A 24,142-nucleotide genomic window follows, 5' to 3' on the forward strand; every position below is an offset into this window, starting at 1 on the left:
ACAGGACTTCAGGTTTGGGTTGCTGCTAGAAAAGATCAAGTAGCAGTGTATTCTGGAAGCTTTGTATCCACTGCATTCAGATATGGATTAATGAGACTAGGTGCCCCCAAGCTGAAAAGTGAATCTTCCTACCTGTTTGATCTAGTAAAGATTTCCAAACAAACGTTTTCATATGCTGCTGCAATAAAGCAAACACTTAAAAAACGGTTACCTGTCTCACAACATTGTGTTTACAAAGCTTTAGCACCACAATCCACAATAGCAGTTTGTCAATATCCTATATTACATGTACTATGTAGCAGTAAAGCCACAGAGCAAAGCAGAACCCTTTTCTAAGGACAATGTTAAGATGGCTACCTAGTCTAAATCCAAAATTTGACCAATGGCCATTCAAGGTGAAGTGGCCCGTTACCCCATAACACACCTTTAAAGATCCATGGGGTCCTACACATCCCTATCACAACATGTGGTGTACCTCATCCAGTGCATTAAATGCCCCAACAACTATGAGGGTGAAACCAGAGTATCGCCATGTTTTCGAATGAACTCGCACAGAAAATTGACAAAACAAACACACCCTACCACCCGCAGGTGAACACTTCACAAAATGACCACTCCATATCTGACTCTCAGTCCTCATCCTCAAAGGAAATCTGAACACCACCTTCAAAAGATGAGCCTGGGAGCTTAAATTCATAACTTTGCTAGACACTAAAAATCATGGTCTTAATAAAGATACTGGATTTATGACTTCTTATAACACTCTGGACTCCACTAACCCCCCTTTTTTGTCCTATGACTGCAGCAGGATTAACAGGCCACTTCATCTTGAACGGTCCCTTAAAATATACGTTTACTTATGCTCAACAACGTCCACCTTGTATTTAGCTGTGACTCCGAGTACATTTCCCAAACGTGAAGAAGAGCTCTGTGTAGCTCAGAAGCTTGACTCTTTCACCAACAAAAGTTGGACCAATAAAAGATGTTACCTGACCCATCTTATCTCTCGAAGATAAAATTTAGATATATATTCCTGTAGGCACTTCAAACTGTCAATAAAAACACTTATGCTAGAAACTGACAATACTGTATGCTGTTACATCTGTACATTTATAGCTCTCCAGGAACACGGAATCCCACTTAGCAAACAGCAACTTATAGCCACCTGAATGCAAAGCAGCATTGCACTGTATACTATCTCCCGTTACTATTTAATGATAAACCAAAAGAAGGAACAGATCAGGGTGGATAAAAATCAATGATTTTTAAAAAAAAATCTGATTCTTTTTATTTAAATTGCATTTTTTGATAAAATGCTTTTTGAGGAAAAAACCTATCTAAAGATAGTTTTAACTAAGATACATTATAGCTCAAAGATATCTCATCATGGAATAGAGATTATAAATTCTAATTCTTTAGTATGAGACAATATATTCATGTAATGTTTATGAAAATTTTTGTAAATGAGTTCCAATAGTTCATGGATTAAGGACCCAATCTTATGGGGTTCCAGGGGCTAATCTTTCTATCTATCCAATGGGACTCAGTGCTCAGTCACCATCAGAGATGCTTAGTTTTGCAGTTCTCAAACTGTGGATTTGTGTCTCCAGAGAGAACATGCTTGTTAACAGCAAAAATGTTTTTAAATACATACATAATATATAGAGGTGAGAAATAACAGACCTCAACCCTATTGTCCCTCTGCACAGTTGTGTACACAGAGTCAATCCCTTACCTCTCTCTAAAAGTGCAAAGTTTCAAAAAGTTCAATGAATATAAGGTTGTAGGGGGTGGAACAGATCTAGACAAGGAGAAGAAGTCTGAAGATAAATGTAAGAAGGGAGGAACAGGCAGTAGAAACAAAAGTGAAACTGTTGAAGCAGCATATTCCAGAAGTCTTGAGGTCTGAGTGTAGCCTTCATTGATTTGAGATCTACCATACCATTCTTTCACTAGAAGGGAAAACCTATAATGGTAGCAGGCCGTAAAAAAGACCCAGTTTGGGAATAAGAACCATTCAAGAAATATGTGTTTGCTGCTGATGTTTTAAAGAAAGTCACACCAGTGAATTGGTGGAAGTCACTTAAGCACTTTGATTCAGAGGCTGTCGAAGTAATAATCTCACTTTTAACAGCAGTAGCTTCTTCTGCTGGTGTAGAGAGAATATTTTCTTTCTTTGGACTAATTCATTCCAAATTGAGAAATCGTTTGGGACCTGAAAAAGCAGGAAAGCTTGTTTTTCTTTTCCAGATTATGAACGAACAGGGAAATGAAGGTGAAGACGACTGAGTTAGCTGCAGAATCCAATATTTAAATTTCTCATATTGATCAGGCTGACATAGTCTATTTAATTTTTGTTGTTTTTTTTTAAATATTTCATTTAACTATTTTAGTTAAAAACAATTTTAACAAAAACAAACCTGATTTTAAAAAACTTGAATGTTTAACTAAATTCAAAAATTCATATGCTTGTTTTGTTAAAATATTATAAGTTTGCTGTTGAAGAAAAAAATCCAGAATACATAACGTCGTTGTTTTAGTTAAATAAAACAATTTAAATGTCTGTCTGGTGATGTTCTCCTCCTAATACAGCATGGCAAGAAAATCTTCCAAATATTAATGATTAACCTATTGAATTGGAGATAGTTCACCTCCCAATGACTTCATAAATATCCGCTTCAATTACCTTTGGTAAATGAAATAACCAAATCATTCATTTTCTGATATAGCTGTAAAACTAATTTGAAAAGCTTTCAAAATAAATCACTTAAAAAATGTATCGTGTGTACCTTCTAAAAACAAAACCTACATCTATCTCTGAGTTGTGAAGAACATGTATTAAGGTTATAACAACCAACAAGAATGCACTTGTATGTAGAAATTCATGATTAAATGGAGTCTTCCTAACAAGTGATTTAAATCATGATTTCTATCAATTTGATTTAAATCGAATCTACCCTGATACAGATATCTACAAATTCTTTGATTTAATCTGTTATTTTTTTTTAAGTCTGCTCTAAACCTTTATACTAGGTACTTTTCTGGTTACTTGAAGTTAAGTTTCCCAGCTGTAAGACACTGCCTGTAATGCACCCAAGCTCAAACTCTGCATTATCTGACAGTCCAATAGGCTATCTTCTACACGGAAATAGAAGTCCGCATTATACGAGCCACATGACATAATCATCATGTGATCAAGTGTATACTTTAGAACAACTTCCTAACATAAAAACCTGCCCTTCCCTAATTGCCATTATAGATGAACATTTGTTAATATAGTGTATGTTTTACACTTTCAAATTCCCACCCCGATCAGACTCAACTATGGCAGCCCCACTTACCTCCCTCTCCCATAGACTCAATTTGGGAGTCCTCTACAGCTTTGTCTACTACCGCTTTATAAGCTCCTAGTTTCCCAGTTATTAAAACAAAGTGATCAATAAATACTCAAGGACATACATAGTGCCTTCTATCACAGGGTCTCAAATCACAAGTGTTAATTAAGTTTCACAATGCTCTTATTAGGTTTTATCCCCATTTTCCAGACAGGAAACCAAAGCAAAAAGAGGGGAAGTTACTTGCCCAGGATCACACAGCAAGGTACAATCAGAATCAGGACTAGAATCTAGACCTGACAACCAATCCCACAGTGGAACCACTAGATCATGCTACCGCCCGATGGGTTTTACACCTACCCTATCAAAAAGGAATGCTTACACTTTCAAATGGACCAGTTTTAGGAGATCTGTGGTAAGTCCCACTGCACTGAAGCTGAAGACAATTTTGTCTCCTCCACACTAGTGGATAATGTTTGCAGAATCAAATGCAGGGAGACCCACTGTCAGCAACAGGTCCACTGTCAGAGTATAAGCCTAAAATGTTCATGCACATACAGGATGCTCGTTAAAATGTACTAACGCAGACAGTGTTGGTGCGGTACAGAAAGACAAAGAGTTTCTCCTGTAAAGAATGTATAACGAACTTAGTCCTTCACACAGTGTATAGCGAATGGGTCCAGTGAACCGAGGTGAGACCGTGGTATGGTTTGTTCTGTCTCCAGCCATTGATAGCAGGGAAGTCAACCAATATAAATGGGACTTAAACTGAAGCTTTATAAAACAACGACCTGGGAAAGTAGCCCCTACAAGTCACCATTTGACAGGAGCTCTTCAGTGTACCTAAAAAGAAATGATCCTGCAGTTCACCTGACAGGGCAGCCCATGCCAATAGCTCGTGGAACTTAATCCTATAACCCACAAACAAGCTAGATTGTTCAAGGGATCAAGATTCAAATTAGGACTAGATATCAGTAGGATAGACATACAGCTACTTTGGTGGCCCCCTTCCCTCCCCAGGCAGATCAGAAAACAGTCCCACCTGTGCCAAGGGCTGTGTGGGCTGGCTGAGAGAGCAGAGGGCTGAGCCTTGGCCAGAAAGAAGGGATATTCTGGGCAGGTTCTCATGCCATGCCCAGGGCCTGGGGACCCCAAGGTATCACCAGCCCAGCCCATCCTGCTCCAAGGCCCCGCCACACGGGCACTCCAGCCTGGGTGCTGAAGGAGAGCACAGCCACGGGGCGAGGCTGAAGGCCCAGAGCAGGGATCGCCTGGAGAGACAGAGAGGCCAGCGCCCAGCCGGCACGGACCGGTGGCTCCACCCCACTGCGCCGCGGGCCGCCATCAGCCCCTGCGGGCTTCCCCTGTCCGGCCCGGCCCCTCACCGCCCCCGCGGTCCCCCCCGGGCCGGCCCCTCACCCCGCTTGTTCTTGGTGCCGTGCTTGCGGGCCGCCACCAGCTCCTGCTCGATCTTCTTCTCCAGGAACTCCTGCTTCTTGCTGAGCATCTCCTCGGTGTCGCGGAGCCGCTGGATGGCCTCCTGCGGGGTCGGGCCCTTCCCGGCGCCCTTGCCGCCCGTCCCGAACAGCTTCCCCAGCATCCCCGACATGGCTGGGCCGCGCCAGGCAGCGAGCAGGAGGAGAGAGCGGAGCAGGCCCGGCGGGGACAAGGAGACGGACACCGGAGAGACCCTCGGCCGAGACCTCGCAACAGCCGGTCCTCGCCCGGCGCCGCGCGGAACACAGTGGGCGCCGCACCTCAGCCTCGGCTGCACCCGCCTGACTCACCGCCTCGCCTGCAGCCGTCACTCCGCACCACGGCAACGGCGGCACCCCGCCCACGCCACGTCTCCCAGCCCCCTCCGCGGCACCCCGCCCGCCCCACGGGCCCGGGGACCGAACCGAGCAGGGGATGCTGGGAGCTGTAGTCCCCAGCTCCGCACTTGTCTTCAGGATAGCGTTGCATGCTGGGAGCTGTAGTCCCCACTTTTGCTCTCGCCTTAGGGCAGCAGTGCATGCTGGGAGCTGTAGTCTCAGACTCTCATTTTACCCCGTGGGAGCTGAAGTTCACATTGACCCCCCCCTCACCCACCATGACATCATCATCATGTGATGAACCCACCGTGGTAAACTTCGTGACGTAAGAGGTAAAGCCATAACAACCGCACTGAGACTTCCGCCTCTCCCCCAGCTTGCTGGGTGCGGTCGGCAGGAGGGAATGGCCCGGGACAGAGGAACCGGCCAACGGGGCCTGGTCCCTCCAGCCTTGGTCCCTGCGTTAGGTCAGGGCGCTGAATCCATAACAACCAGAGGCCGCTCGGAAACCCCCGGCTTGGGCTGCAGCCTGTTCGCCTGTCCACACGGGCTGCAGCCTGTCGCGGCTGGTTAACACGTGTTACAGCGTGGACCAGCTCCCTGGCAGAGCTGCTGGGGGCACAGGGGGCTCCCGGACCAGACCCTGGCTACGCTGTAACCCCAGGGGTTTCCTTGCAAAACCAATAACTGGACATCTCTAAATTTTCTTCTGCCCGCCTCCTGCCACTCCCATTCTTTGCCTGGTGCGCGCCGCAGACTCCTGGCAGCTATGGTTATACAAACCGTCAATCAGAATAGCACTAAACTCTGTGGGTTTAATCACACTTTGAATAGGAGCCACTTCTTCGTTGTTTAATTCACTCTCTCCTACTTCTGTTTCTCCACTCTGATCTCATCTATGAAAAAGATTCCTAGAGCTCCAGTTGTCATAGCATCTAGTCACTCATCACCACCCTTTGCCTAGGACATCATAACTGGTGGTTAGAGCAGGGCCGGTGTAACCACTATGCAAACTAGGCGGCTGCCTAGGGTGCCAAGATTTGGGGGTGCCAAAAAGCAGTGCCCCCCAATTTTTTTTTACACTACAGTAGAGTCACATCTTCTGCGGGGGTTAGGTTCTAAGGTCAGCGCGTAAGGAAAATCGTGTATAGTGAAAATCACCATAAAGTACAGCATACACTAGAACAGGCATCCTCAACATACGGCACGCATGCCAAAGGTGGCACAGAGCCGATTTTTTTTTAATGGCAGTCTGCGGGTCCCGGCCGCTGCCGAGCCCGCCGCTGGCCTGGGATGCTGTTCACTCAGCCAGCAGCGGGCTGAGCGGGCCATCGGCCAGGACCCCGGCTGGCAGAAACCGGCAGACGGAACCCCAGACTGGCAGCAGGCTCTTACGGGCTGAGCAGCTCAGCTCGCTGCTGGTCTCGGGTCCCGGCCGCCGGACCCACTCAGCCCACTACCGGTCTGGGGTTCTGGCCGCCGGCTCCTGTCAGCCAGGGTCCTGGCCGCCGGCCCGCTCAGGCCACTGCTGGCTGAGTGTACGGAACCCCAGGCCGACAGCGGACTCGGCAGCAGCCGGGACCCACAGCCTGCCATTAAAAAAAACTCGGCTTGTGTGCCACCTTTGGCACGCGTGCTGTAAGTTGAGGACCCCTGTTCTAGTGTATACTGTGTATACTGTACTTTATGGTAATTTTCACTATATGCGATTTTTCTCTTACGCGCTGACCTTAGAACCTAACCCCCGCGTAAGATGTTACTCCACTGTATTCATTTTTGAAAGCTTATCATAAGCGATGCGGTGGGGGGGGCGGGGGTAGAACGCAAGGTGGAAGTTTCGCCTAGGGCACAAAATATCCTTGCACTGGCCCTGGGTTGGAGCAAAACAAGCAGAGCATTATGTTTAGACAACCCATGCTGGACTATTTCATAGTAGCCAATCCGGGAGAATTAGGAAAGGATAGACTTGAACTTGCAACACCATTATGGCACAGACTTATCCCTAAAGAGGTCTGGAGCCTATCCCTGCAGAACAGAAAAGACTGAATGGTGGGAGAGAGAGGTAAACCACACCACCTCTGGAACTTCGTCCCCTAGTTATTAATTCATCCTTCAGGTCAGTAGGGAGCAGGCAATTAATTCTTTGAAAAAAGGTTCCAGCTTTCATTCTAATATCGCCATAGTAATAGCAAACATACAAGAGTTAGACCACCAACAACTGTGATGTTGGCTGTCCCAACGGACTGGGGCCAAGTCAATAATATCATGAGAAACTTCCCAGAAAAATGCAGGTGCTACAGAAAGTGGTCTTGGAAGATCTTCTTTGTGAGTCACTATTGAATTAATGTCCAAAGATGGTGCAAGTGAGTGTTGGTGGTGTAGGAAGGGGCCATCCTTCAGCTGTGACATAACACTGATGCCCTGAGTAGGTATAATCATTACAGTGCCCGTGGCACTTTTCCTGGAGGGGCACTAACACCAGTTTTGTGATCTAATTTCAATTTTGCTGGGTCCTTCAACTCCCTTGACACATTCATTATATATACTTTTTAGTGCCTTATCGAAATTATACTATACTGCTAAAAAGTGGCCATGTTCCACACTAGAGGCAGCTGCATTTCAATTACGAATGACAATTCTTGTGTAGAATTAACATTGCACTTTGTTTAGTATGGGACAAAAGGCACAATATAAATAATAATACTTAGCATGTGCCTGATGCTTACACACAATACAGACATTAATCGGATCCTGATTTTATGCCTGTGAGGTAAGTATTAGCCCCATTTTGCAGATGGAAAGTTGACCAAATGGTTCATACTCATCCCTGCTAACTCCAGGGAAGTGTGAAAGCTCAGTTTAAGTAACTTGAGCACGGTCATACACCACATAAGAGGGAACTGGAACCGAGACCAGTGTGTAGCATGTTGACCAATACTGTCTCTGTTTTCTTGTACTCCCCCTTCATTCTGTGTGTAGCCATCTGTCATCTCTTAGATTGTAAACTCCTGGAGACAGGGACCAGCTTTTTGTTCTATTTGTACAGCGCCTAGCACAATGGGATTCTGGCCATGGCTAGAGCTTTAAAATACTATAGTAATACACTGCACTGTGCCCCACTTCACTGCTCCTCTGCATATATGCAGAATATTATTACAAATAAAGACAATTAAAGATCACGTTTTAGAAGACTTTTTTCTAAAGTAAACCATGGTCTCTTCCTGGAAGATCTCTTTCTACATCTGAGTTTAAATTTCAGGCAGCAGAGCTGCAGGCACACGAGAACGTCTTTAAAAAAATTACAAATCAATCATCTTTCTATCCCCGTCCACCAGAAGGAAACAGGATTCACCTATATCTATGTATTCTTGAGGGAGTCTCAACAGGACATTACAGCAGCTTGTGGAACCATCTGTCCCAGCTCCAGATTGCTACTGTGCAGCCTGAGAGATGGCACAGCCTGCTGCTCTGACACACAGTCACTCATTGTCTCTCCTGACATGTAATTGGATTGCGCAGCCTCCACGAGCCATGCAACATATTCACATGCTCAGAGCTTCCGAGACAGAAGCTCCACCATAAATACAGCTCATTTTCTCTCTTGTTCCCAGACTTCTATAAACCCTGTTTCTCTATTTCAGCATTTAGATGTTCCCTCTAGAAGAGCAAGCATGCCGGCCAAGCTGGGTGGGGAGCTGGCACTTGGAAGTCAGTGCTAGTTCTTGGATGTAAAGGTAATAAAATAAGGCAGCTTTCCAAAACACAGACAAGTGAAAAACTATGAAGAATCCCTCAGCCTCTGACTTTTCAAAATCATGTTACTTGAAGCCCTGTTTGTATTGTCTCTCTAAGACCTGGATTACTTTCAATACAGGCGGATTGGGCACAATTGCTTTTAGCATCTCGCTGAACATTTGACTGGCTACCCTGTGATCACAACTGGTTGAAAACAGAGGTTAGAATGGAAAGCCATCCCTGGGATGCCATAATATACACAGGAAGAATGAGACACCCACATATCATCTCAAACCAGGGATGATTGTAATGCTGCAATAGGTTCTAGCGGCCACATAATTATGCCTTACAATGTGGGCAGATAGAGAGGGAAAGCAGAAGAGGTATATTTAGCAAACCATTTCCTGGTGGTGGTGGTTCTGTCTGGAAAGCTGGGTATTTCAAACAAACTTTTAGGCAAATAAAATCTTGCCTCTGAAATGGATGAAGTTTCATACAAAATGCTTGAAGGCAGCCGGACAAAAGCAGCAGTAAATACTGAAAAGGTGTGGACACTGGGAGCAAAGGGAACCTGTAGGATGGGAAGCAGGAAACACCCTGACAGGAAATGCATTAGACTGTGCAATAGTCTCCCAAGGGAAGGGGTAGAGGTCACATCATCCCATTACTCAGCCCTGGCGCATGTGCTGTGAGGGAACAATCTGACACAGGCTGCCTGGGATGGACAAGACAACTGTGTTCTGTCTCTGATGTCTGTGCATTACTGCCTCTAGTTTAGCATAATACATCATAAGAACATAACATATGAACGGCTGTACTGGGTCAGACCAAAGGTCCATCTAGCCCAGTATCTTGTCTACCGACAGTGGCCAATGCCAGGTGCCCCAGAGGGAGTGAACCTATCAGGTAATGATCAAGTGATCTCTCTCCTGCCATCCATCTCCACCCTCTGACAGAGGCTAGGGACACCATTCCTTACCCATCCTGCCTAATAGCCATTAATGGACTTAACCTCCATGAATTTATCCAGTTCTCTTTTAAACACTGTTAATAGTCCTAGCCTTCGCAACCTCCTCAGGCAAGGAGTTCCATAAGTTGACTGTATGCTGTGTGAAGAACTTCCTTTTATTTGTTTTAAACCTGCTGCCCATTAATTTCATTTGGTGGCCCCTAGTTCTTGTATTATGGGAATAAGTAAATAACTTTTCCTTATCTACTTTCTCCACATCACTCATGATTGTATATACCTCTATCATATCCCCCCTTAGTCTCCTCTTTTCCAAGCTGAAAAGTCCTAGCCTGTTTAATCTCTCCTCATATGGGACCGTTCCAAACCAAACCCCTACTCATTTTAGTTGCTCTTCTCTGAACCTTTTCTAGTGCCAGTATATCTTTTTTGAGATGAGGAGACCACATCTGTACGCAGTATTCAAGATGTGGGCGTACCATCGATTTATATAAGGGCAATAATATAGCCTCTGTCTTATTCTCTATCCCCTTTTTAATGATTCCTAACATCCTGTTTGCTTTTTTGACCGCCTCTGCACACTATGTGGACGTCTTCAGAGAACTATCCACGATGACTCCAAGATCTTTTTCCTGATTTGTTGTAGCTAAATTAGCCCCCATCATATTGTATGTATAGTTGGGGTTATTTTTTCCAATGTGCATTACTTTACATTTATCCACATTAAATTTCATTTGCCATTTTGTTGCCCAATCACTTAGTTTTGTGAGATCTTTTTGAAGTTCTTCACAGTCTGCTTTGGTCTTAACTATCTTGAGCAGTTTAGTATCATCTGCAAACTTTGCCACCTCACTTTTTACCCCTTTCTCCAGATCATTTATGAATAAGTTGAATAGGATTGGTCCTAGGACTGACCCTTGGGGAACACCACTAGTTACCCCTCTCCATTCTGAGAATTTCCCATTTATTCCTACCCTTTGTTCCCTGTCTTTTAACCAGTTCTCAATCCATGAAAGGACCTTCCCTTTTATCCCATGACAACTTAATTTACATAAGAGCCTTTCGTGAGGGACCTTCTCAAAGGCTTTCTGGAAATCTAAGTACACTATGTCCCCTGGATCCCCCTTGTCCACATGTTTGTTGACCCCTTCAAAGAACTCTAATAGATTAGTAAGACACGATTTCCCTTTACAGAAACCATGTTGACTTTTGCCCAACAATTTATGTTCTTCTATGTGTCTGACAATTCTATTCTTTACTAATTGTTTCAACATCACAAGGAGACAGGAAGGACGTCCCTGAACTACTTGCTGTGAACAAGCTGCTGCACACAGGACAGGATGCTTGTGGTCAGCCAGGTCCAGAAGACCATTGCACAGTAACATTATTATTACTGCTCTGGTTGTCAGAAACTTGTGCACCATTTCAGCAGATTTTCTACAAGCTCTTCTCATGTATAAAACAAGAAAGAGGCTGGGGAAGGAGACGCCATTACCAGGAGCTTTTCTGAACACTGGACAGCTCCAAAATGAGAGCCTACAACACCAGTCTTCCTACGGACTGTGTAACAATGAGCAGCTACAGCAAATGCAACATTTCAGGCTCTTGGGCATACTGCAGCACTAGTGAGGCCAAGCCTTACTGCTGGAAATGCTGATTGTTGTCCAATTGACTTTTACTCTGAATCCAGGGCCCAGCACAGAAGAGATATCCAAGAAGGAAACTCCAGCACTGTTGTAATCTAAAATGGCATTGGACAAAGCGATGGAGAAGCGGGTGTAGGAGCTAATCCCAAAGGACAGGTTAAGAGGGTGCTCTCGTTCAAGCTCCCATTCCTAATGATCAGGGCCTTGTCTGTGGCAAGTGAAGTATCTGTTTCAGGAATGCTCTGCTGTTGTCAGAACAAGGAGGTTGAAGACTGGCTGGGCAATGGAAACTCATCTGCAGAAGGGATCCTAGCAGGTAGGGGAGGGAAGGAGTCACAGCTCTTGCTGCCCATGTCCTACCTGTTCCATGGAGGCAGAACTTTGGTCTCCTGTGCTCTCCATGTGGCCCTTTTCACCAGCACTAAATGAAGTTCATTTAAAAGTAATTTTCCACCTGCCTGCACTGAACTTCTCTGGGTCAGGGAAGGATTAACAGGGGAGTTCCTCCGGTGCTCATCAGTCCAAATCCATAATCAGAGCAGCTGACAGAGGGTTGGGAGAAGCTCTCTTGCCCCGTGGAGCAAAGGGCTCCACTGGTGCAAGGAGCAGGAGTCAGCGCAGGCAACTGAACGTGGTCTCTCCCATGCACTAACTGCAGGGCTGGCCTCATGTTACTCAGAAGTTTACACCTGCCATAGCCGTGCTATCCCCATCAACACGTTGTCACATCCGCTCAAAGTAGTGAAACTAATGCAAAACACAGCAGCCCACAACCACATCTCCCCTTCCCTTACAAGGTCCTAGCAGGAAGAGGAAGATTTCTGAGCTCATTCATTCACCACATGTTCCACAGCCCCTACTTTCCTCTCATTTTGGAGAGATGTTTTCCTCCAGCAACCACCTGACCTTTTGCAGGGTAGGGGTTTGGGGGAGAAATATATTTGCCGAGTCAGGATTATTCCAGTCACCTGCAGGGAAGTGAGAAAGAAGGGGAGTGGGAAAAGATCCATTGTTCATGCAGTCAATGACCAAGTGCTGAATTGAAGGCTGAATCACAGTAACATAAGGCACTGAGAGGACACACCTGCTTCAGAGGTTCACTAGCTTCCACACTGAAGCTGCCCATGACTTGGAGATGAAGTTTGGCCAGTCTGGTAACACCAGTGAATCTTGCAATTCTAATAGCTAGCAGGTATGCTGGAACAATTTCTACAATGGAGGTGCTGAGAACCACTGAACCAAACTAAACCCTGTATATGATAGAAACTACTTCAAGTCATGCGGTGCAGCAGCACACCCAGCATCCCTAGTTCCAGCACCTCTGAGGGAAAGCATGGAGAAGCGTGGAGATAGCATGTAGACCAACAGACTGGGAGTCAGGCAATCTGGCTTCAAGCCCTAGCTCTGCACTTCCTGTGTGATCTGGGATAGTTCACTTACCTGCCGTGCTGTGGTTCCCCGCTGGACAATGGAAGGAGTATTTAACTGTTGTGAAGATTAACTCATTTGTGTCTAAGGCATTTTGAGATCCTTGGCTAAAGAGTGACATAGAATGGCTAAAATGCAGTGACCATCCTGGCGAGAACTTGAAACAGAAGAAAAGAACACACACGTACATGCACACAACTGTGGGCATAATGCCACAGCTGCTGGCCATCCCGACTTCACACAGAGCAGCTGCAGCATCAGGACCATTGTGTTTATACACACACAGTACAGATAATACAGCCTTTCTGCTAACACACACAGATGAGAGACACACTGGCAGTGTCTATTAGGGTATTTATGAACAATGTTCCCAAAGGATATCAGGATGCACTTGCTTCCAGTAGGAAGGATCATGTATTTGCACTTGGAAACGCCCCTCCCCATATATGGGGCAATAATACGGATTTTACAATAAAAACATGAATGGGGCAGACGGTGATTTGCAAAGCTTTCTGCTCATGGTCTCTACCGTTCTTCCCACCCTGATTCAGGGCTCCTTGTCACCCCTCCCCAGCATTGACAAGTGCTGAACGGGGACAAGAAAATGTAACCATTCCCCTCTGGACCTGCTGGCCATCACTGGCTTCTATGGAGTCATGTACCTCGGTAGGTAGAGATGAAAATCATTGTCTCCCCTACCCATCTCCATGCCTAAGAGTTTTGGTCTCTGTATCACTGTGATCCAGACACTTCAGCCCATCTCACCATGAGTCTGGCAACCCCAGCAGTGGGTGAAGAAAATGCGGATCCCCTACCACTCACCAAGCACACACAGGTCACAGTTTTATCAGTCCGTAGTCTGTATGTAAACGGGGACAGCCAGCATGGCGCACGGCACATCTGTGCCAGTCTGCAACTCTGCCAGGGCAAGACTGGACGTGATGCTGCTGGGCTGGCCGGGGACTACAAGGTCCGAATCTGCAGCTGCTGACCCACCAACCACAATGGACAGGACTGCGTCTGATTCCCGAAACTGTTCTTTGTTGGGGCCACTCTCCCGGGGGTCCTCCCCCTCTGCACTGTCCTTCAGCTCTGCCAGGGCCAGCTGGCTGGGAAGAGGAAGGCCCACCTTCCGCCGAGCTCCCCGCTTCTTCTGGGCCTTCCTGATCTGAAGCTCTTTGTCCTTGGGTGAGTTCAGCCTGCACTTGTGGTCCTTCATATACTTCTGGCGTGTGAAGCCCTTGCTACAGGTGGGGCAGCGGTACTTGTAGTTTCCAGTGTGCGAGCGCTGATGTTCCACCATGTGGGCCCGCCGACTGAAGGACTTGTTACAGTACTGGCACTTGTGGATCTTCATTCCTAAGCCAAGCACAATACGAGAAAGAGCTTAGTTACAGAACCCTCCTTACTTGCATCTGAAGAAGTGAGGTTCTTACCCATGAAAGCTTATGCTCCCAATACTTCTGTTAGTCTTAAAGGTGCCACAGGACCCTCTGTTGCTCCTTACAGGGTAGATGGACCCGTTAATCACACGGCAACAGGGCTCAATAGTTGTGTCTGCTCTTCAAAGCCGAATAATTTTTTAACTATTGCTTGGCAAAAACAAGACAAAAATCCCCACCCAAAGCTCCCCAAACACTTTTATTTGATGCTCTTTTCCTGCTTAAAACAATTGCCCCTCCACCCCCAAAGAGATCAGATTTTTTCATTTTCTATATTTAAAAAAATGCATGTAAGCCGAGAATGTGTAAGGCAGGTTGGAGCCTGAAGTGATTTGGAACCCTAATTTCAGGGTTTATCATAAGGACAGCATTGCTCCTGCCCCTAAAGGGAGTTGAGCAATATACCATGAAAGCAATTTCAGGAGAACATAGTGAAAAGTGAAACCTATGCTCTTAAACTTAAGATTTTCCTGATTTAGGAACCGTAAAGAAAGTGAACTGATTTTTTGAAACTCCTTAACTTCACTGGAGGAACAAACTGATGTTGCATCTACAGTGCATATCCAGCTGCTCTGTTCAGGGCTCTGGACGTGACAGACAGGAGAGGGAGAGATCTACAGTTGTGCTACTTGTCAGACAAGAATTGCGGAGCTCCCTGGGAGCTTGTTTCTAGGCGTGTGGATGTGGAACTCACACAAACGCTCATCTGAATCCCAAGAGATTACTCTTGACATGGGGGCAGTATTGGGTATGGGGCAGAAAGAGGATTCTGGGTATTAATATGCAAATGAGCACACCTAATATCCTGGCTCTGCTTCAGAATTCCTATATCCCAAGCTGGCCACATTGTTTATTATTTGTATAGCCTCAAATGTGCATGGATCTTAGACACAGCTGCAAACTGAATGAGGGCTCTTCCAGAGGTAGAAATCCCAAAGCCAGGAGCTGTTTGCAGAGCCAGTGAGTGACACTATTAGTTTTACTGCATGGGAAACTCCTTATATTAGACTGTGGAAAATCTCCCATGGGAAGTGGTGGACGTCTCATCATTCAAGTCATAGCTGGACAAAGCAGGAGAGTATCCTTCAGGGAAGAATCCTGCATTGTCAGGGGAATGGAGCGGATTGATTTCATAAGGGCTCTGGCATCTCTTGCTTCTCTGGATTCTAGGACAATGTATTTAGTGGGTAGAATCAATGTAGACTAGTGTTATCCAGCAACAGGGCCGAGAAGGGTAAGAGTCCTACTATTCACTGCTATAAAGGGTACTAGTAATCCACTCACTTGACAGTTCATAGGCATTTTACCCCTACTACTGCTCTGGTTGAAAAATAAAGCCAGGAGATATGCACACTGGCCTCCTGCCTAAGAGGCTCTCTAAGCACTTAGGTTGAATTCAAGCAGCATTTTCATTCACAGCTATGGGAAGCGGGGAGAGCTACAGTCCCACTTACCCGAATGGGAGAGTATATGAGCTTTCAGCTTGTCTGGCCTGTTGAACTCTTTATTACAGCCCGTGTGGCTTCTGTAAGAATAAAAATCCCAGTAACCAGCTTGAATCAGGTGGGGAGTGGTAAGGACAGAAAGAGATACATACATTAGCTCTCAGACACCATCCCTCACCACCCATGTGCTGCGGAGAGCTCTGGGTGTATCCACCGGGTGTTACAACAGGGGCCCCACAATTTCAGCCTCCCGACTGTGGTACAAGATGAGTGCTGCAATGTGGATGCACGTGGCTTCCACTGGAAAGCCACACGGTGCCCATCACGGGTCCCCTCACAGAGAGGTATTAACAGTGCTTCAAAGCAGCTGCAGGCAGAAGCAGTGTCAAAAGTGTTGCAAACTGACTGGGATGGGAGAGGAGTGGGGAGAAGCCATGTGAATTGAGGCCACTGAAGAAAGACCATGTTATGCCAGGGGCCTCTCTCTTGTATCTGAAACGTGCCCATTGGTGCTGGGATGTGCAAGGGCCTATAGCTGGAGTTCTGGCCCCAGCATTACCAAGGCTCTGAAGCCATCTGACTCCACATTAACTGGGAGATAGGCTATATCTCTGTGTACAGTCTCTTGTCATAGTAACTGATGTCTTCTCAATTACCCTTCAGGGTAGGGGACTCCTCCAGCCCAAGCAGTGAGGGCAACCATTTCCCATGTTCCAAGCCAGACGCCCCCACCCCTGGGGACCATGGACAGTTATTGCGAGGCTCATTTTTTAAACAGAAGACACATTCAGTGAACACAGTGCCAGCAAAAGGCTCAGACTGTGCCCCAAGATCTCTATCCACACAGAGAGCAAGGGGCATCTTCCCCACCCTGTCCTGCCAACACGATGTAACCTTGGGCAGGATGGGCATATCTCGGTCAAAGCTTTAAAGACATTTTGAAGTGGAAATAAGAAACCTTCCCAAGTGCCTCATGCATTAGGCAATGCTACGTTTGACGGCGGAGCATATGGGATTTATACACATTCAGGCAACCCCTTGATAATATCTAGCACTTTTAAGTGCTCTACCAGTGTGATGTGATAAAACCTCACAACCTCACCAGGAAGCAGTAGGATCAGCCCCATCTTACACAGGGAGAAACTGAGGCAGAGATGAATGGAGTGCGGCAAGCAAATTGGAACTCGGGACTTGCTAGTTCCCAGCTCCCTGCTCAAAATTGCTAGAGCATGGAGCCTCCCCAAGAAGCAGTGGGTTGCTTGGTGCCACACGATATGGGCTATCCACACACTCTGAGAGCTTATAACAGCCCTTTCATTGTGCAGACTGAAGGAGACCTTCCTTCCCAAAGCACAGTGGGATCTCAGGAACAACAAAGCCAGCTCTGGCTCCTGGCTGCCAGGGGTCACTTGGTACATACGAGAAGGGACATTTGTACTTCTTGAAAGGCTCATGGATCAGCATGTGTCGCTTCAGTTTATCTTTCCGGTTGAAGGCTGCGTCGCACACAGAGCACTTAAAGGGCTTTTCACCTGCGCAGGACAGAGACACAGTCAGGGACACACAGGCTGCACTAGGCCCCAGGGCTTAAAATTGTTCTAATGACCCTTTAGTTCTTCCACTTAGGCAGCAGCGTCAGTCTCCGCTTTCCTGCTCTGTGATGTCCCCTGCTTTCCCTGCAAGCTGGGTCACCCACTTCAGCACAGAGACTTGATAGCCAGGCTGTGCAAAGGCCTCTCCTCTAGCTACATCTGGCCCAGAGCTCTAGGAGCAGAAGGATGCCCTGCTGGTTATGGAGCCAAGTGTATTTCCTCACCCCTTGGGCTGCCAAGTGTGCTCAGCCCCAGACGAGGGGTTTGCAGGAGATCACCTCTGGCCAGTCCCTAGCGTGTTAACAGCAGGTTCCAGGGAGATAGCTGTGTGTGAAGCCCGAAGGTGATGAAGTGATAACACTCAGGGTAGGGGACACAGGAGACTATGACAAATGTCCACTTCCCTCCCCAAAGGGCATGTCCCTTTGCCACTTTCTGAAGACAGCGCAGCTTTTCCAACCTGCCAGCATCACTTGCTCCCCATGCTATGACAGGGCAGGCAGAAGAATCATAGGAAAGCATCATCTTCAAGCCCAATAAAAACAGAGGTAAGACTCCAGAGGCGAATCACCTCCAGCCCGCCCTCATGTAGCCCTGTTCCCCAGAGAGAGAACCCCCCATACTCCATCAGGCCCGAGCACGTTTGGGTGTGATCTGATTCCAAAGTAGGACAGGAAAGCCCAAATCATGAGTGCAGAAAGAAGTGATTCCTTCCCACTCCCACACCTATCTCTGTAGTGCAGTGGTTCTCAAACATTTGTACTGGTGACCCCTTTCACACAGCAAGCCTCTGATTGTGACCCCCCCCTTATAAATTAAAAACACTTTTTTATATTTAACGCAATTATAAATGATGGCAGTGAAGTGGAGTTTGGGGTGGAGGCTGACAGCTCGCGACACCCCAAGTAATAACCTCACAACCCCCAGTTGGCGAACCCCTGCTGTAGTTCCTCCCTGAAAGGCCCCATGTCAGCAATGCTCCCTCTGGCCAATGGGTGGATGGCTACACCTCCCATTGAGTGCTCCTCCTCCAGGCCAGTGCTGCTAGCCCCAGCAAGCCTGAGAAGGGAGGAGGCTGGCTGTGTGCTGCACTCCCATCCCCCAGCGGGTGCTGAGGTGAGATCGCCAAGCTGGCTCAACAGCTAACCCTGTCTCAGCAGCACGGGATTACTCTGAAAAGCAGCCGGCACCAAAGGTTGTGTACTTCACTACTTACTCCGGCTAGCCTGGAACGGAATCAAAAGAGCGCTGAATACTGATCCTCGCTAAATACCATCCAGACAGCTCTGCCCCTTGGGGCGTTCCCCAGAGAGACAAAGGAGGCCTGACGCAGCGGAGAGCATGCACGAGGAAGCACGTACCTGAGTGGATGTGGGCGTGCAGCTTGAGGTAGTGCTCCCGGCGGAAGAATTTCTTACAGATCTGGCACTTGAATTTGCCCCCTCCTCCATGTGTGGGGAGGTGCCGTCGCAGGTACCTCTCACAGGGGAACACCTGTGAGCACAGAAAAGGAGGGGACTGTAACAGGATGGTCTGCCCCTGTCAGAACCAGGGACCTCGGGGCCTAGCCAGCCCTGTTTAAGAAGCCCAGAGTCCCATTAAGAATACGTTGGGGCTGGTAGTTCGCCAGGGGTCAGATATTGGGGTTTGCTGAAGATTGTCAGTGCAACCAATCAATGGTGTCCTGAAGAAAGGGCCTGACCAGACTGGGCATAGCATTAATCCCTCCTGGGCTGGGGGCTGGGCCAGCAGCTCTCACAGACTCAGAGCCTGCTCCCCATAGGGGGCTGGAGCTCTTGCTGTGGGAGCAAGCGCAAGGGGTGAAGGATTTTTACCTAGATAAAACCCAAGGAGCAAAGCTTAGAGGAGGCCTGTAGAACTCCATGAGGAAAACATAAATACAGCTTTAATACAGTTTCAGATGCTAAAGCAGCGCTGGCTGCAACCCCTGCAAATAGCTTTTATAACAAGATGGAAATATTTGAGAAGCATCCACTCTGCCCTCTTCCTGGGGGTAGTACTGAGACCAACTGCGGCCCATTTCACTTTGTACTAACACAGTGGTTCCCAAACTGGGGTTCGCCGAACGTTACAGGGGGTTCGCCAGAAAAATTTCACTAATGGCAGACAGAGGACCCCGGGCATTGGAGACAGCAGGTGGGACCCGGTTGCAGGGCAGACACCCCAAGCCCCAGGGAGAGTGTGGCCGGGCGGTTGGGGTTGGCAGCCCGAGTCCCGGTGGTCATCGCGGGAGCCGGCAGCCCGAACCCCAGCGCTCCGCGCGGGGCTGGCAGCCCGAGCCCCAGGGAGAGCAGGGCCGGGCAGTTGGGGCTGGCAGCCCGAGCCCTGCCCCCGTCAGCGGGGGAGCCGGCAGCCCGAACCCTAGCCCGAGCCCGAGGAAATTCACACTGAGGAAATTTAAACTTAAATCCCTGAAAATATTCATTTTTAGGAGGGGGTTCACGAGATTTCACAATTTAGTGAGAGGGGTTCGCGGGCTGTTAACGTTTGGGAACCACTGTACTAACAGTACCATGCACCCCCCCGATCATCTCCCATCACAGGGTTCCAAAGCACTTGTCCATTAATGGGTGACATTTGCCATGCCAACATTATTAACAATTCATTTCACACACGGGAAAACTAAAACATGCCAGTCCAATGATTTGCTGACGACAATACCACCAGTCCGCACGAGAGCTAGACAGAGAACCCAGCACTCCTAGCTCCCAGTGCTGTGCTCTCACCACTACGCTACACTCTCTCCACACAGAAGCAATCTTAATAACTCACAAACTCAGAAGCAAAAAAAGTTGCCCAGCTAAAGGGCTTTCCAAGAGCAGGAATCTCAGGCTGCTGTCCCTGAGTGTTGGGAAGTCCCCCAAGGATCAAGGGAGAGGGGGAGTGGACTTCCCTACATGCAGATGTGAAAAGAAGCAAGCTAACACTAACATAGCCACAGCCTTGTACAGAGAGCACCTGTCTCTCTGGGGGACAAAAGACGACACATAAATAAAGATGGGTTACTAACCATGGCGGGTGTGCGTTTTCCCTTCCCGAGCTACCTCAGTACAAAGTGGTCACTCCTCTGAGATTGTTCCTGCCCCCACTGCAGGATTTTCACCTCCTTAGCTATAAACAGAGGAGCAAGGGTCCATATTTTAGTCTAGATTTTCAAACAAAGTGTATTAGAATTCAATGCCCACAATTCTGCCCCTCAACCCCCGGGGGTGATGTAATCGGAACGTCCTTAGCCAAAGGCTGCCAAGGTGTCCAGCTCCAGTCATGCTATCAGGACAGGCTTGTCCTTTCCAAGGACACACAGCATTCATTCAAAAGAGGAGAGGGCAACAGTGGGAGGGGCACATAGAGGTTTATTTGGATGGGAGACAAATGATGGGTTAGCAAAGCTGGGGCTCTACATCTTTCCTCCTGTAGGCAGGATGTGCCTAGTGGTTCAAAGAGGGAACAGGCTAACGGTCACAGTGGGGGCTGAAGGAGAAGCCAAGAAACCACGGAAACCACACTAAAGCTGGCCTCGCTCCTCTAGGCATCCCTGACTCTAGGAGGTGAGGCAGGCCAGCGTAACATCCAGTGTTCCTGTATTGTAAAAGGGTCAGATCCTGTCAGGTACTGAGCGTCCTCCGCTGTCAATAGAGTATTTGGGGCTCAGGGCACTCAACCCTTTGCAAGATTGGGACTCAATATGACGCAGGGTTGAGGGGATGGCAAGAAATTGGAGAAAAGTTTATTGATCAGTGAATGGGGTGCAGCAGAAAAGCTGGCACTGGGGGGAGGAATGGACTCTGCTCTAGAGAGACAAGGGGCAAGAACACACACACCCTCCCTCTCTTGAGAAGTCCTAGAGGACCTGCCAGTCTGTACTGAGGTAGAAAGGGAGAGGAAAGGGAGACAAATTCCCTCAGAAACCCAAACATCTCTCCAGGGTCATCTCGTGCAAAAAGCCCCACCCACCTTCTGGCAGTGAGGGCAGGGGAAGTTGTGCGTTGCCGTCTGCAGGTGGTGCTCCAGCGCTTCTGGGGTGGAGTATTTATTTACACACTTGACACACCTGAATGAGGAGAGACAGAAGAGAGCATGTGAGCAAGGACCAGCCACGGCAGCCAACCCATACCCTACCTCTGCAGACAGTTATTCACCATGTACCTTCTCTATTCAGTTTTCCCAATGTTTGGTTAAAAACAGTAACAGAACACAAAGTGTTTGGAGAGTAGAAATAACCTCCTCCCCGATCCCGACCCCAGGAGTTTGCAAACCCAGATTTCCACTTCAAGGCTTCTGCTAATTTAAGAATCCTTCCCCTACCCCATTACAAGAAATACAGAATGGAGGGGCAAGGGGAGAAATCAAACCTAAACAGAGCCCAGCCCTCATAGAAAATCACTCGTCTCTTAACTCACTGCAAGATGAACCTCAGCCTCTCTACAAGTGCAAGGACAACTAGAAATTACAAGCCTTTCTAAGGAGCAGCAGTCACATAATATAATGGTATATAATCCAGACAAGGCTCCCAGATGCAATCCAAGAAGTCACTGTGCTCCTCAATCTACTTGCAATCTTCCCATCAGCATTTCCATAGCACTGTAAGTGCTGGTCACAGAACACAGAGCAAGACACAAGAGTCTCACTTGCTCCCTCCATCAACCAATCTATCAGCTTTCCAGGTCAACAAAGCCCGCTCTGGTTTAAAATGAGAATGAGACTGTTGTGGAACGGCCACGTTTGCCTGGACACAACCCCCACACCCCCTGCACTGGTACATAAGTGACACCTTTTACTGTAGATGTTGATTGTGATTAATTCACCCAGGTAGCCAGTTCACTCTCCATATGTAAATACAGCGAACACCAGCAGCCATATTTGCACCTGTGGCACCCAAGCCCTCTGACTCACATTCTGTGCACAAAGTGTTTGGCCACAGTCGCCAGACAGTGGGGCACTCAGCTATGCACCGTGTGCACCCAATAGAATCCCAGAGGCTGAAAACAAGGTCCCACATGCTTCCCCTCATGTCCTTTCAGCGCTTGGTTCGAGAGCACACGCACTCGGCCTGAAGCGCGAGGCTGTCACTCTCTCCTACCACGCCTGGTAACCACTGTTCAGATTGCTACCGTACTTGTACACGGCCACGTCCTTCTTGGGGCTGTGCTGGGGCAGCAGGCTGTGGGAGTACTGGTGGACGCTCAGTTCATACAGGGAGGAGAAGTCCTTGCTGCACAGGTGGCAGCGATAGCTCAGCTCCTCCTGGTGGTTCTTGATGTGCTCTAGAAAGGACTCCAGCTTCTGGAAAGTCTGAGCGCAGCTTTTCACCACACACTTGTACACCTGGAAGAAGAGGTAGGGGTTTATGATAGGAAGGGAGAGCTACTAGAGTGATGCACATTGGCAATAAAAACAGTGCAATTCCCCTGCCAACAGATGCAGTGTACTCTAACGTGAGGGCGTAAGACTCGGACTCAGGACTCCTGTATGCTCTTGTAGGCTCTGATACTGTTTCATTCAGCAAGTCATTGAGTGGGCAATTTTCCAAAGAGTCTAAATGACTTAGGAGCTCAAGTTTCACTAAAAGCCACTAGGAACCATGCCCCTAAGTCACCAAAGTTCTTTTGAAAATCCCACCTTTAACCTCAACTTTCTCCATGTGTTACAGGGGGATGGTGATATTTATCTACGCGTTGGGGCTTTAATTAAATCACTGTGAGATCCATGAATTAAAGATACAGGGGGAGATTCCAAAGCCACAAACAGCAGTCAGGTGCCTAATTCTCATTGACTTTCATTGGCCGTTAGGTGCCTTATCTCCCTCCGTACCTTTGAAAATCTCCCCCACACTGTACACTGTCAAATTATTATTGCTACTAATTTCGTCCTTTCTTGCTGGACCATTGGTTTTTCCCCTAGTTTGGATAGCACTGAATTAGCCTGGCTGTGTTTATGAACAAAAGCAACAATTTCAGTCCCCAGAGTGTCTTCATCATGCCACAGTTGCTGTTTACGCACCATCCGTTACGGGAGCAGTACTCCAAATGCAGCATCCATTCACTAAACCCCACCCGGTGCCAGCAGCAGGAGCCCATGCCGTTGTTAAATGTGTTAACTGCCTTCTGTTCAGACATTCTTGGAGATGGTGGCAGAAGATTTTAAATAAAACAGCTCTGCAACATAATGGTCACAGTCACACTGTACCAGTGTTACTATGGGTCAGATCTGAGGTCTAAAGAAATTCACAGCACCTACCAGAAAGTAGCACAAGAGTGAAAGTTAATTTCACTCTTCCCTAGGGGAAACTCATGGGGTTGGTGCTCCAGCCCCACTGTGCCCACACAGCAGGAAACCCAGCCTTCTCCAAGCCCAGTTAGCCCAAATGCACTCAGTAACACACACAGCTGGTAGCCAAATGCTGGGGAGCTCTTCCCTGATAGCATCTTCTCCCAATGGGTAGCCAAGACTCTGGGAACATGCAGCCTCAACATTACCACAGCTGAGGCTAACGGGGACCCACAAGCAAGGCAACAACCCCAACAGGTAAATCCAAACACCCTCCCTCCCACTGAGCTGGGCTAAGTTCACCTCTTTTTATGATCAGTTCTATTGTTGTGTTCAGAGGCCCCACCGTCAGGATCAGGGCCCCTGCATGCTGGGCGTTGTAAACACCAAAAGCTGCAGTCTTTGCCAAAGACACACAGCAAATGAGTGGGACAGGCCAGAGGAGGGAGG

At 47.7% G+C, this 24,142-nt stretch overlaps 2 protein-coding genes across 3 annotated transcripts in view; both read right to left on the minus strand.

Moving 5' to 3' along the window:
- CHMP4B (charged multivesicular body protein 4B) overlaps positions 1-5,116 on the minus strand; it is a 35,133-nt gene extending 30,017 nt beyond the window's left edge. Inside the window, exon 1 of the mRNA XM_054046027.1 lies at positions 4,755-5,116. Within this exon, the coding sequence (XP_053902002.1) occupies positions 4,755-4,944 (190 nt within the window). The 5' untranslated portion in view covers positions 4,945-5,116. The remainder of the gene's footprint in view (positions 1-4,754) is intronic.
- Positions 5,117-13,114: 7,998 nt separating this feature from the next.
- The window catches only part of ZNF341 (zinc finger protein 341), a 28,574-nt gene continuing 17,546 nt past the window's right edge, over positions 13,115-24,142 (minus strand). For both annotated transcript variants that reach the window (XM_054046543.1, XM_054046544.1), the window contains exons 10-15: positions 22,542-22,750; positions 21,380-21,476; positions 18,766-18,898; positions 17,233-17,344; positions 15,822-15,892; positions 13,115-14,284 (exon numbers count right to left, since the gene is read on the minus strand). In XM_054046543.1, coding sequence (XP_053902518.1) covers positions 13,773-14,284; positions 15,822-15,892; positions 17,233-17,344; positions 18,766-18,898; positions 21,380-21,476; positions 22,542-22,750 — 1,134 coding nt within the window. In that variant the 3' untranslated portion in view covers positions 13,115-13,772. The remainder of the gene's footprint in view (positions 14,285-15,821; positions 15,893-17,232; positions 17,345-18,765; positions 18,899-21,379; positions 21,477-22,541; positions 22,751-24,142) is intronic.

Source organism: Malaclemys terrapin, chromosome 12, assembly GCF_027887155.1.
Source record: "Malaclemys terrapin pileata isolate rMalTer1 chromosome 12, rMalTer1.hap1, whole genome shotgun sequence".
Taxonomy (NCBI): domain Eukaryota; kingdom Metazoa; phylum Chordata; order Testudines; family Emydidae; genus Malaclemys; species Malaclemys terrapin.